The 14638-nt window shown below is 37.9% G+C and overlaps 2 protein-coding genes across 7 annotated transcripts in view; one reads left to right on the top strand and one right to left on the bottom strand.

Moving 5' to 3' along the window:
- Positions 1-8890, top strand: part of LOC128027592 (netrin receptor UNC5A-like) — a 177825-nt gene extending 168935 nt beyond the window's left edge. For all 4 annotated transcript variants that reach the window (XM_052615341.1, XM_052615339.1, XM_052615342.1 and 1 more), the window contains 4 exons: positions 393-542; positions 5089-5253; positions 5395-5573; positions 7450-8890. In XM_052615341.1, coding sequence (XP_052471301.1) covers positions 393-542; positions 5089-5253; positions 5395-5573; positions 7450-7615 — 660 coding nt within the window. In that variant the 3' untranslated portion in view covers positions 7616-8890. The remainder of the gene's footprint in view (positions 1-392; positions 543-5088; positions 5254-5394; positions 5574-7449) is intronic.
- A 1844-nt stretch (positions 8891-10734) lies between these two features.
- LOC128027596 (PDZ and LIM domain protein 7-like) overlaps positions 10735-14638 on the bottom strand; it is a 41376-nt gene continuing 37472 nt past the window's right edge. For all 3 annotated transcript variants that reach the window (XM_052615356.1, XM_052615354.1, XM_052615355.1), the window contains exons 10-11: positions 13788-13903; positions 10735-12554 (exon numbers count right to left, since the gene is read on the bottom strand). In XM_052615356.1, coding sequence (XP_052471316.1) covers positions 12468-12554; positions 13788-13903 — 203 coding nt within the window. In that variant the 3' untranslated portion in view covers positions 10735-12467. The remainder of the gene's footprint in view (positions 12555-13787; positions 13904-14638) is intronic.

Here is a 14638-nt window from a genome sequence, read left to right as displayed (position 1 = left end):
TGTGCACTCTTTTAGCTTGAGAGATGTGCCCTGAAAAAGAATTGATAGATCAGCCAGGATGTGCGTGGATATTATTACCTAATTCCAGATGGCCGTTCTGATGGCAACAAATGGCCTTGCCATACCAAACCCACTGAGACGAAAACATTAGACGTGCGAGTACTAATTTCTCCTGGCACAGCCGCAGAAATTCAATTAAGCGGATCTTTGATGCAAAAACAATGAGCACTTGACAAATAGCTCAGCTCGAGCCTTCATTACCACAGAACCCTTGGATTTGGAGTGCATTCGCCAGAGTTGCCGTGACCTTGGCGTGACATTAAAGGAGTGTAGAGGGAACAGAACCGGGTTATGAGGGCCAAGGCCTGGCTGACTTTGCTGTGCCTCCACAGGAGGTGATGCAGATGGAAAGACAGATGGGAGGTCGACTGATTGACGAGCCTCACGTCCTGCTCTTCAAAGACAGCTACCATAACCTGCGCCTCTCGATTCACGACATGCCCCAGGCACACTGGAGGAGCAAACTACTCACCAGCTATCAGGTGGGTTTCTATAAAACACCTTCTCTTTCTTGCAGCACTTCTTGAATTTAATGGTGTTTGCTACAGTGAGCGGCTCTATAGCTATCACTCATATACATGGAGTACATGTTTTTTTTTAAACCCATAACCTCAAATGTTAAATGGATTAAACATTAAATATAAAAAAAAGCCTGGAAGCCTGCACAGTTGCAAAAGGTACATATTTAGTACCTAAAAGGGCTTGAATTAGCTAAATGTAGGCAGTTTCTGTGCTACTAGTGTCACCTGGGAGAACTTCAAAAATAAACCACATTTTCAGCCAAGCATCCCTTTTGCACATCATACCTCCCCAAACTCAAACATCACAAACACAGCTCTTGTGAGTCTATAAAAGTGAAGGCATGTATAAACAAGTAAATGTAGACAATTAGGCTTCTATTTTTAATAAAAAGGTCCTTCATACAATACTTTTAACTTGAAACGCAAACATTCCATCAGACCAAATGTAATGATTGAATGCAATGATTGGACAGACATTTTATGGTCCTGAGCCTTCCACAAATATACAGTATTGTTCAAAATAATAGCAGTACAATGTGACTAACCAGAATAATCAAGGTTTTTCGTATATTTTTTTATTGCTACGTGGCAAACAAGTTACCAGTAGGTTCAGTAGATTCTCAGAAAACAAATGAGACCCAGCATTCATGATATGCACGCTCTTAAGGCTGTGCAATTGGGCAATTAGTTGAATTAGTTGAAAGGGGTGTGTTCAAAAAAATAGCAGTGTGGCATTCAATCACTGAGGTCATCAATTTTGTGAAGAAACAGGTGTGAATCAGGTGGCCCCTATTTAAGGATGAAGCCAACACTTGTTGAACATGCATTTGAAAGCTGAGGAAAATGGGTCGTTCAAGACATTGGTCAGAAGAACAGCGTACTTTGATTAAAAAGTTGATTAGAGAGGGGAAAACCTATAAAGAGGTGCAAAAAATGATAGGCTGTTCAGCTAAAATGATCTCCAATGCCTTAAAATGGAGAGCAAAACCAGAGAGACGTGGAAGAAAACGGAAGACAACCATCAAAATGGATAGAAGAATAACCAGAATGGCAAAGGCTCAGCCAATGATCACCTCCAGGATGATCAAAGACAGTCTGGAGTTACCTGTAAGTACTGTGACAGTTAGAAGACGTCTGTGTGAAGCTAATCTATTTTCAAGAATCCCCCGCAAAGTCCCTCTGTTAAAAAAAAAGGCATGTGCAGAAGAGGTTACAATTTGCCAAAGAACACATCAACTGGCCTAAAGAGAAATGGAGGAACATTTTGTGGACTGATGAGAGTAAAATTGTTCTTTTTGGGTCCAAGGGCCACAGGCAGTTTGTGAGACTACCCCCAAACTCTGAATTCAAGCCACAGTACACAGTGAAGACAGTGAAGCATGGAGGTGCAAGCATCATGATATGGGCATGTTTCTCCTACTATGGTGTTGGGCCTATTTATCGCATACCAGGGATCATGGATCAGTTTGCATATGTTAAAATACTTGAAGAGGTCATGTTGCCCTATGCTGAAGAGGACATGCCCTTGAAATGGTTGTTTCAACAAGACAATGACCCAAAACAAACTAGTAAACGGGCAAAGTCTTGGTTCCAAACCAACAAAATTAATGTTATGGAGTGGCCAGCCCAATCTCCAGACCTTAATCCAATTGAGAACTTGTGGGGTGATATCAAAAATGCTGTTTCTGAAGCAAAACCAAGAAATGTGAATGAATTGTGGAATGTTGTTAAAGAATCATGGAGTGGAATAAAAGCTGAGAGGTGCCACAAGTTGGTTGACTCCATGCCACACAGATGTCAAGCAGTTTTAAAAAACTGTGGTCATACAACTAAATATTAGTTTAGTGATTCACAGGATTGCTAAATCCCAGAAAAAAAAAAATGTTTGTACAAAATAGTTTTGAGTTTGTACAGTCAAAGGTAGACACTGCTATTTTTTTTTGAACACACCCCTTTCAACTAATTGCCCAATTGCACAGCCTTAAGAGCGTGCATATCATGAATGCTGGGTCTTGTTTTCTGACAATCTACTGAACCTACTGGTAACTTGTTTGCCACGTAGCAATAAAAAATATACTAAAAACCTTGATTATTCTGGTTAGTCACATTGTACTGCTATTATTTTGAACAATACTGTATATTGATAGCAGTATTATTGATTGAAATCAGGCTGTTCAATCAGTAGAACAAAAATGTTTCTGAAAAAAAAAAACAGCCATATCTGTAACCTTGGGTCATTCTAAACACAGTGTCCAGGGTTATCTTGTTTAATGTTACACATTTCTCATAATTTACCCAAGGTTAAAAAAAAATTATCTTGAGTGTTTTCTGTCACCATTAGATGATTTTTGCCTCATGACTGTTTATACAATGCGCAGTATTTCTGTGACTGTCTAAATGCGATTGGCTGTCTGTTGCTAAGCATCTAGTCATGACATTCTAACACCGCATCTTTTCACACTTTACATGTTTGGCACGGCAATGCAGGGTTAACATCACATACAGTGCTACGTCTTCTCTGGATGGTAAATTATAGTACCTTTTGAAAGAGTACCCAATGACAGCTTCTTCTTTTTTATGAGAGTGTAGGCAAATAAATTGCATTCATATTTTGAGAAGCAATCGTTTAAAGTCCTAGCATCCACATGACTAACTGCTAACATCAATGCAGATTGCAGAACAATTTAGCTACCACATTGCGACACCCAAACTGTTCTGCCATTGTGACAAGAATTCATGAGTAAAGTAGCTGCACAAAGTTTTCCCTTCGTTTCCATCTGTTTGACATTCTTTGCTTCTGTAACATCTACTGCTAATGTTATGTTTGTCTCTTTGATCTTTGTTGTCAAAGTATTTTGGAAGTTAGAGTTAGCTAGCCAAGTTGTTTTTTCTTGGGGCGAATTTGAAGTGCTGTGCTCTGTGGCTGCTCTGAGCTTTCTATAGCAGGTTGTGTGATCTGGTATGTCCTCCAGATATCTGTAATTGGAAATTTCTTTGGTTTCGCCTCATTAGAGTATTTCTGAACGTGCAGGGATGCTAAAGAATCCCATTATAGAGTGAATTGGTGAGCAGGGACCCTGCTAATAACATGCACGGCCTTGGCTACGAGTTAACGGCTTCTTGGGTAAAGAAGGATTGTGAGCGCTGCAGTTTTCTCATGTCTTCCTCACCCGCTCTGCCTATCTCAGAACTCTTTCCCACTGGAGGAGATTAAATATAGACCGATATGTAAATGCTCAAGGCTGCAGCACCTGATTTTTCTCCTATTTCCCTTCCTGGATCATGTATGCTGGGCCTCAGAGGAACGTCTCTGGATTCTGGAGGATTCTTGGCATAAAAAAGGTCCTCAGAGGATTTGGAGATGCCAGCTTACAGTGTTACCTCACAAATGTGCATAGAGAAACATTTTCTCACCTGAACGTCCCCTATTTTTAAGATAAGTATGTTGCTTGGCTTGGTTTTCCTGCAGACTTTTCAGTCTGTGTAACAGCTCCCCCATTGGAGTAAATTGAGGTACTGCATATTCACTAATAATGCTGCCTTTTATTGAGTTGCTGTTTGATTGGCTCATGATTGATGTGTAGCCTTAAATAGTGTGCTCTTTGTTTTTTTGTGTCGCTCTTCACAATTAATTAGATAATATGAGAGAAGACATGTTATAAAGCTAAATAATTAGTCTAATCAGACTGTCACACTGAACGTGTTGTATTTGATGGACTAAATGTATTGTTTTAATACTTGTTCTTATTTCATTTGACTGTGGATGTGGAGGCATATCTGCTCTATCTTATGAATTGTGCTCGTTCATAAATTAAATCCAAATCCCTGGTTGTGAACAATTAGCTTTTAAGGATGTCCTACTGTTGTCAGAGACAAAGGAACTATTTTGTGGGCAACAATAGATTGAGCAGAGCTTTCATAGACTCGCACCGGCAGCCGCAGCATCATAAATCATCAGGTGTTGGACTTTTTCTTTGCCTGCGTCTCTTACTGGCCATCAAATTTAGCTGGATTTATTGTTTGCAAGTAGAGAACTTTTAATGAAAAGGAAGCTTTGTATTATCTACTAAGAGACAGAATTGTTTTCTCAAGTTTATTTATGTCAGGTGCAAAGTTTACCAAAGGTTGCTAAAATTAGGAAACTTTTGCATAATACTTGTGTTGCAAAAATTTAACTGCATCCTCCCGTTTCATTTAAATGTAGATTACGCTATTTCCTTAACTCTATAGCTGTAGATTTAGCATTGTGTCTGTTGATTGTGAAGGAAAATAAATAATGGGAAATATATTATGTATTGTGTAAAAGTGTATTGTACTCTAGTAAGCTCTGTTACAGCCTAAAAATGACACAGTTTAGGCTAATTCATGGTATACTGTTACTGTTAGACTCTGATTTATATGACTTATGTTTTTGAATCAATCAGTACTGACAAGGCTGAGACTAGATTTCAGAACTGATTTGGTATGAACAGCAACAATTCAGTGTGACATGTCTTTGGTCCTTTAGGAGATCCCATTCTATCACATCTGGAGCGGCTCTCAGCAGACCCTGCACTGCACCTTCACACTGGAGAGACAGAGCCTGAGCACCTGTGATCTCACCTGCACGCTGTGTGTGTGGCAGGTAGAAGGAGAGGGACAAAGCTTCACCCTGGACTTCAACATCTCAAAGGTAACGAAGACCACATGCAGTATGATATACCAGTAAACAGTAGAGATTGTAGTATTAGAGCTGCTTTACGAGATGTATTGTGACTTCGAATTGGATTTACACTAATAATTAGTATTGGATTTGAAATGTTCTTGACTCCAGGACATCAGACCACTGGACTCTGATTTCCTGTTAATGGACAACTGCACCCCTGCCCTGGCTGGTCCGAGCGCATTCCAAATCCCTTACCTCATCCGACAGAAGATCTGCAGCAGTCTGGACACCCCCTGTCCCAATGGAGCAGACTGGAGACTACTGGCCCAGAGACTGAAGCTTGACAGGTAGGATCTGTCTGTGTTAGAAGGTATTATCTCTAAGGTTGGGAATGGATCCTGTTTTACAGAATCTGGGGATTCTTGTTGTAGAGTTTTGAAACTTTTTGCAGAATGCCCATATCTAGAGCAGATTGTGTGGTTCTGTACTTGCATATTAAATACAGACTTCCACAGGAAATTACAAGGCAGTAATTGAATTACTGTCCAATTGAACTTCCTCCAGGTAATGGAACATATTGAGCAGACTTCATTTGTCCAATAATGTTTACTTGCTTCAATTAATTACATTCTGAAGTGTTGTGGTGTGTGTTCAATTAGCACACTAACCCAAACCAATCAATTTTCATTTACTTAGTTAAGAAAAAGCACAGAATGTTGGAAACGTTCTTAATGGTTTTTTACTCAAGACACTGTCCTCAGAAAATGTTTTAGGACTTGAAAGCAGAGTTACTAGTTAATACAACCCCGACTGTAATCCTTTTCTCACTGAGAACACAGAGCATGTAGAAAACAACACTTAAAGCCACAGGCATTTGAGGAACAGAAAAAGGCTGTTAGATCGAACAACCCACTTCAGCTTCCTTCAGGAGAGGCATCTCGCAACATCTAATATGCTGCAAAAAGGGGTTGCTTTGTTCTTATTGATCAGCTTTGATCCAAAAGGTTCAGCCTGGTCAATGGAAAAGGTCACATGCAACCTGGGTTTTACCCTTTTAGAGGACTGAAACCCACAGTAGATAATTCATCAAATGAAAATGCAGGGCTCCTTTAGATCAGGAGTAAACAAAAGGGTGTTAAGCACATGTTCTGAACAACTGAGTGTGTGTGTGTGTGTGTGTGTGTGTGTGTGTGTGTGTGTGTGTGTGTGTGTTTTTTTTAGTATATTACAATGGATAATATTGATGTATATTCCGGCATGGTGCAAATGTGTCCAGCTAATGTGTCTTGCTGGACCTGCATGCATAGATTTTCTACTCTCCCTTTGAATGGAATGACAGTGAGGCTGATGCATTGGTTTACAATGCAAGATAAGCTTCTTGATGTTTTATTGTATTTCAGGGAATAATGACTTACAACTCTCCTGGAATACTGATTTACTTTTTGCAATGAGACAAACCATGCACTGAGAAGCAAATGCATTGCATTTCAAATATAGCGTTTATTATATCTGGTTATTAAGGAAAAACAGAAGGCTAGCTGATCGAATCTCTCTAAAACTGTCCGGGGCATCCATTACAAAATAAAAATATTTTGTGTGATTTGCAAAGCACTGGTAGGTTTAATTTGTATATTCAGTTTAGGATGACAAATGCTATCGTGCTTACATGTTTACTTTGCAGTTTAAATAACGTATCATTAACACTTTACAGTATAGTTTAATTTTATTAATGTAAAAACATTAGTTAAATACAATGGTTAACATTAACTAACAATGAACAATACCTCTAAATGATGTTAATACAAACGTTTCGTAATAAATTACGTTACTTAATAACTGTTAACATTAGTTAATGCCCTGTGAACTAACATGAATATAAACAAAAGTTAGTAAAAATATATTGCTCATTGTTCATGTTAAATATAGCAACAAATAAGAAGTTTTATCAATATATTGATATGTTTTGATCCATTGCAAAAAGTTTTTTTGTTATCGTGTAATCTCAAACTACAAATGTATGAAGGAAAACTAAATGTAACACTGTGCATCACTGATAATTATCATTATTGTATATATAGTTTTGCAATAAAATAATATGCATGTTATGATGCTCACGAGCACTTAAACTGCAACATACAATTTTTATACAATATAAGACTTGCTCTGTCTATCCTGACTGCAGTAGTATGCTGATGATTTCCTTCCCTCTGTTTTCCTCTCCAGACACATGAGTTTCTTTGCATCCAAAGCGAGCCCCACATCAGTGATTCTGGACTTATGGGAAACCCAGCACTTCCACAGCGGTAATCTCAATCAGCTTGCCGCTGTGATGGCCGAGATTGGCAAGCAGGAGGCCATGATATTCCTGGTGTCAGACGGGGAGTGCTGACACATTAAAACTGAAGCACGGCGGCCGTCTCTGAGTGATGGGGTGGAGGAAGGACGCGACCCTCTGCCCGCCCCAACATAGATGAGAAACAAATCAAAGAACAGGGTTTACCCAGCTATATGAGGCCTCTTCCCCAGCGAATAGGGAATAAAATAAAACGAAGGAAGGAAAAACAAAACAAGACCAGGCTCAGGAGGGACCTGGCAGGGCTTTAAGATGTACTGTGACTGAGACAAATGCCCCTTTCTTGGAACGAAAATCCATTTGTTTTGAAAATAATGGTGTATAGAAAATCCTGCCCTCAGTCACTGACCAATATGTACTTTCTAACCACATTTGCACATTGATATATTAATATCAGACTGGAAACTAAAACAAATTGATTTGAAAGATATCAAGTGGTCAAAAATGTTTGCTATGTAAGTGAATATTTTGCAAACGAATTCAGATTTGTGACATGCATTTTGTAAATGTGTACCATTTGGCAATATGCAAACACACATATCGATGACAATTTCCTTTGGCCGACATGTTTCTTACCTCACAAAGCATTTTAAATCTTAGAGCGTTTGCTAAATTTCAGGTCGAAAACATTAAGGAAGTAAAGAGTTTTTGACGAGGGCCATCACTTGTTCCTCTGCCCCTGTGCACTTAATGTGTGTTTTTGAAACTCATGAAGCCATAAAGTCCAAAATTCACCTCAGTGTAATGCTATATGTTCTGATCTGGGTGGATAATCGGCAAATAAGCACAGGATTCTGTGGATGTTTAGCTGCTGAAGGATGGGTGATCAGGGACCTCAAACGTTTTCCTAGCGGTTTTGCAGAACATTACGTTTATTTTTGCTTTCAACAGACTTTTGAGAATAGGGGTCAGATGTCCATGGCCGTCTTATGTCGATGAAACTCTTTCAAGACTAGAAGTCCATAGAATTCTTCAGAAAAAAAGTTCCCCGTTGAAAAAGATTTCTTCTTTTATAAACAGAAAATGCAATACTACCATATGTTTCTTTGCTATTCTCCTTCATATTTAATGAGTCTATTTTTCTCTGAAAGCCAATTTGGGTTCAGGGCAATTTTTTGTTTGTAGGAAAAAGAATATTCTCATCACCCCCCAAAAAGCAAATGTTCCATCCAAGAAAACGTCATCGAGACTCAGCAGCTGACGTATTTTTCTAAATTCCTCCATCACACGTGTGGTTTGTTTGTGCATATCTCGCACCCTGTAGAACAGCAACACATCCATGAATGTGCATTACACAGTTTGTAAGATTGTCCGATTATTTTTCTTTGTGTGTTTGAATGTGAGAGTATTTCATTCCAAATGAAGGATGATTTGTGAGAAACTGTGGATCACAAATTGTCCGCTTTCGTCTCGACCAGTAACGACGGCCACATCTGGAGTTGATTGGAGGAGTCCGGCATGTTCTCTCCGAAGCAAGTGGAAATACACAGGCCTGTTTCACTCAGCTAACGGAGAACTCAAGTTAAAGGCCAAATTGTGCACAAGGTTTTTTTTTTCATGCATTTTGTGCCATACGTTTCCATAAGATTTCACTTGGTAATTTTTGTTAAACAATTAGCCAGTCATCTATTTTCTTTTCTTTGTTTTTATTCTACAAAAATCATGTATTGTAGATAAGTACTTATATGATGCATCTTTGCGCAACCAAAGTGTATGAGCCATCTGGAGCATTTCTTTCATATCTATGCCAATTGTGATATTATTATTATTACTTTTATTCCTTTTTTTCTTGGGAGTGGGGTATACACGTTTCTAAATTGAACATGCATCTATTTTTCTTTTCAAGATCTCATGACTTGTGCAAGCTTGTTAATTTTGAGCATTTCACTGGTTAAACAGCTGAAATATTTAATACAGCACTTTGTAAAATAATTGTAAATGATATTTTAACAAGCCAAAAAAAAAAAAAAAAACTAGACAACCGACGTAACATTTGTTAAAGTATAACCTGTGAAGTGTTTGCCTACTGTTCATTGGTTATATAGCACTGAGTTCATTCTTGCAGTGTTTGTGGTTTAGACTGTTTTCGCCATAAGTTTTGTTTGTACACCATCGTTTCGTTTCGTCCCGAGGCTGTTGGTTTATGGGTAATCAATCCTCAACGGTACGTCACGAGAAGACAGACGCAGCAGTAAATGATTCCTCTGTCAGAGTATTTAGACAAGGGTTTGGTGCAGAATTGTCAAATTCCTAACACTCAGGTTTACAAACAGCTCAGTTGAAACAGACACGTTATGCGTTTCTAAACATTGCTAAGCACGCAACAAAATGAATTTCTCATCGATGTTGTTCTTTTTCACTGACATAAAAGTCATTCCAACAGCCTGTCATTCTAATCTCACGAAGTCGGCTTAAAACACTGAATAAAGCAGATGCCCTGATATTCACTAAAGGAAACACCGCTCTGTTTTTGACTACATTTTGTCAGCCTCATTCATAGCTGTTCTGTGTAAATGAATGTGTGAGTGTGCTATTTCTATCCACTGGCTTTCTTTTTGAACTGAAAACCGTAGAATTGTGTACCTGTGAATGTTTAATTCGATTTCTGAATTCAATGTTCCTTGCCTTTCTGCAAGTCAAAATGCTGTATTTATTACATGCCACAGCGCTTATGCAATTGTACAATTGTTTTCTATAGATATTATTCTTTTTTTATTTTTTTTTGGTAATGTTATTTTTCATTTTTCTCGTCAATGTAAATTGTCGTCAATGATTTTGTGGTCATAGGAAGCCCTCTTCTGCAGAAGGTTTTCTGTACTTCTTGGACAATGATATGGATTTGTGGGTAGAATTTTGGAAATTCGTTTCTAAGTGCTTTCAAGTATTTACTTGGCCTTATGTATATATATCTCTATGAAATTTCAGAAAAGGTATGTATAGTAATTGAACCTAAAATGGATGTAAATAAATTATATATTGTTAAAAGAGAGTTGAGTGATTTGTGTTGCACCATCCACTGTATTTGATTAAACACATTTCACATTTGGATATAATCAGTAGTCTTGGGAATAATCATGATTTATTATTTCGGATACATGAAGAAACCCCCATTTCGCAGCTATTCATATGATTCAGTAAAACAGCACACAACAACATGACTGCAGGTGATTTATTGACTAAATGTCTCTAGCACAATTTCTTTATAAATGATTTGCATCATCTGACATAGAAAACCTCTCTATAATATGCACAAGAATACAGCAGTTTATCTTGAAACTATGAATGACACTCGCAATAGTTAAAGGCTGCAATTTTATTAAAAAAAAAAAGGCACTTGATAGTTGATACGTAACATGTTGTCAATATAAAAAGTACAAAAATTGAGCTGTTGGTTCAAATATATGTATAGCTTTCTAAAAGCAGGATATTGGAGTGTTGCATTTCTTCCAATAAGGGAATGTTCCGGCCGGGCAGCATCCAAAAATTTTTTTTGTCTCTGAACCATTATATTTGGAAAAGCCATAATATTACGCATACATTGATGATATCCATAATCAGGATACAAAAAAACTCACCTTTGGCACTTGCAGCTTGCAGAAACCACCAAAATGGCCACAGAGCTTTAAATAACAGCAAGCAAATACGAGCAAAAGCTCTAAGTGACTCTGGTCATATAATATTGCCGGATCCATTTGCAGCAACGCAAAGTGTTTTTATGGTATCACAGGCCTTTCCTTAATTAGAACTACCTATCTGATTAGAACAGATGAATGTGGGATATTTAGTATTTAAGCCATGTAGAGACCATTGGTTGGGTCAGGATGAAATGCATGCAATCAGTGCTAATGCATTTCAGCGTAGCTGCCAGGGGCATTTTATTCCTCTGTGGTTTGCCATTACCTTAAGTACCCTGGCACAGCAAATCAGGCGGAGCAGAAAAGTAGGCTGCACAGCATCTAGAGGATTGAGGGGCCACTTTAAGATCCTGTCTGAGTAGATCACATGCTCAATGCGTTGGCCTACAAAATGGATTGTATGGAGTGGAGTACAACTAGATTGCTTCACTAATTACATGTGAAATGCTTTGTCCTTATTTGTGACAAGAGTGGATAGAATTTTGACAATGTACACACCCGAGTGCAGACAAGATGAACAAATCTCACAAAAGAATTTCACATTTTACAAAGTTAAATCAAGAAAACTAATTTTCAGTATGCTTTTTTTTTTCCCAGTGGGACAATATTTTCATTAATGTTGTAAAACACTCAACTGTCATGGAAATAAAGTCACAAAAATTGATATTCATACAAATGGCTTAATTTGACTTTAGGCAATACAAAATGGGGTTAAATGTGAACATAACATACGTTTTGTGAGATTCACTCAGATTGGTGGACACTGAAACTAACCAATTACTGGAGATCTAAAAAGTGATAGTAAAGAGAGCAGAAGAAGAGCATACTATCTTCCTCGGATTGACAAGGTGTCATGAATACTGTAGGTGGAGTGGGATGAGGAGGGACAGCTAAAATACTGCATCCAAATACCTTGTTATCCGTTCTGACGTCTGGCATTGGTGGTTATAACGGTTCACAAGTTGTTTCCAGTTGAATGACTGGCATCGTAACAGCAAAACCAAGGGCAGTATGTCGGCTTACTGAAGCAAGCTACCAAAACTTAAGGTCCGTGATTTGCTGAAAGACACACACTTAGTAAATGCTGATCGAAGCTGCTATAACAGCCGGTGAAAAAGAACAGAGCTGCTATATCCATCACTCTGTCAGTCAGCCATATGTTACAGGCTTCAAGTAAAGTACTTGGTCTTGTTTGGCATAGCTATAGACCCCCCAGTCTCCGTTCCGGCCCCTCCTTGATGAACAGCAGAGCCTCACACCGGAGAGAAAGCGTGACTTTTACATAATGGCTTGTCCTTCTTTGAAAAGAACGTCTTCCCCTCCAGATTGATTTGACAGATCTGAGGAGATAAAAAAAGGATTAAACAGTAGAAATTTAACTCGTATTCAATCATGAAGCACTGCAGAGGAGATGTTCAACAGCGCTATTATACAGCTGTGATTCATGATTTTCTGCTTGCTAGAAGCCAATACCATTAGGGGGAGAAACATTTTAAAGAGCATTTAATTGGATAAAATTTTGGGCTGCAGGACGAGTCATTATTTCTGGTCCATTTTTAATGGTAGTTTTGGAGAAAAATGTCTTCTAAATGAATAAACGTGTAGTTCTTTAACCTGATTAAGCTCATAATCCATTAGGGGTCTGTACGTGTGTGTGTTTTTTTCTTTTTCTTTTTTTTTATGAAATGAATCCTTTTATTCAGCGAGGACACTAAATTGAGTGACACTAGAGACATTTATAATGTTTTTATAATATATTTAAAGTTATTTCCATTAGGAAAGTCGTTGCCTGTGCTCATTGCTGCAAAAGGTATCATGGTTTACACAAAAATATGAAGCAGCACAACTGTTTTCAAGTGACAATGAAAACTGGAGTAATGGATCAATTCATGAATTACATTTAAAATTAAATTAAAATAGAAAAGTTATTTAAAACTGAAATTATATTCCACAATATTACTGTTTTTCACTGTTGATCAAATACATGCAGCTTTAGTGAGCATTAGAGACTTTTTAAAAAAAAAATTAAATCTTACCAAATCAACCCTTTGAATGTCTGTATTAATATGTCATGTGAACATGTTTTATAGTATATTTCAATGTCAAAATGAAATGAATTGCTATCCGACACAGACTGCCAAGCTACTAAAGAACCACATTTTTAGAGACATAATCTAATCTTTTTTTATTTATTAAGATTAAAGAGGTGATCTTAAATCAGTAGACAGATGAGTGAAAGCACCACACAATTTTTTTATTCATTGTGTTCTATGAGGGGCAATCTAAATTAATCAACTGCTTAAATTATCAAAAATAATAATAATAAATGGCAAGAGCATATCCAGTGTTTCCATAACATACAATAAAATGGATGTCGTTTTTCTGGAATTTTAATAAGGAATAAATATTCTGAAAGATCATTAATTAAGTGCATGCAAACATGGCCAATGTATGACTTTTGAAGGGAAGTGTCTAGGTTCTCGGGATAGGGAACCATTTCTTGATGTGTTGTGTGGTGCAGAAAGTTTAGGATGGAGTTTCGTGACAGGTCCCAATGCATTAAAATGACTTACAGCACAGACAAAGCAAGTGTCATGCCAGCTGTAGCCCAGCGCCTCAAGGAAACGGTCTCCTGCATCAATCTTGAAGTCACAGCCATGGCATTTGGTACCAAACATCTTTTCATAGTCTGCAGAGAAAAACAAACCAACCAAAAAGTGCCTGTTAAAGAGTGCAAGGAGGAAATGCTTGGTCAGAAACAGAGAGAACGAGACAAGAAAGAAAGAAAGAAATGTGTTACTGAAAGGAAAAAGAAAGGAGATTAAATTTTCTAGCCCTCACATGCTCGGTGTTTGATAACAGACACTGGTCCAGATTCTTACATAGATTGCCCCAGTTTTACCCATTATGGAAGACTTAAAAGTGGCAGGATTTACGTCCCGCACGCAAGGTAAGTAGTTTAGAGCACAATCCTTTTAATGTGCTGAGACTGCAGCTTTTTTATCAACACTAGCTCTTTATTTCTAACAGAAACAGCTGCCCACTTGCTGCTGACACAAGACCAAAACTCTTCAAAGCTGTAAAGCAGCAGAACTGCAATGCAAGGCTGTTTACACAATAAAGACATGCACTCCCTTCAGATAGCTTAATGTCTGTTTATGTAAGATTAGGAGCCCAACAAATGTGACAATGTGATTAACCGAACTACTTGAATATAAATTAAACATGGAAGGTGGCTGAATTTAGCAACTTTCTACCGCTTGGGAAACTAAATGAATAAACAAGCACAGCTTAACATTGCAAATTTCACAACTGAATTCAAATTGAGTTATGCCATGGTTCTCATGCAGGACTGTAGGTTCGACTCGGATCCACAACGTTTTCGAGCCCATTCTCCCACCTGTTTCCTATCCTCCGACTAATT

Source organism: Carassius gibelio, chromosome A14, assembly GCF_023724105.1.
Source record: "Carassius gibelio isolate Cgi1373 ecotype wild population from Czech Republic chromosome A14, carGib1.2-hapl.c, whole genome shotgun sequence".
In the NCBI taxonomy this organism is placed as follows: domain Eukaryota; kingdom Metazoa; phylum Chordata; class Actinopteri; order Cypriniformes; family Cyprinidae; genus Carassius; species Carassius gibelio.
Note: the sequence above shows the minus strand (reverse complement) of the source record. Positions and strands in the feature narration are given on the sequence as shown.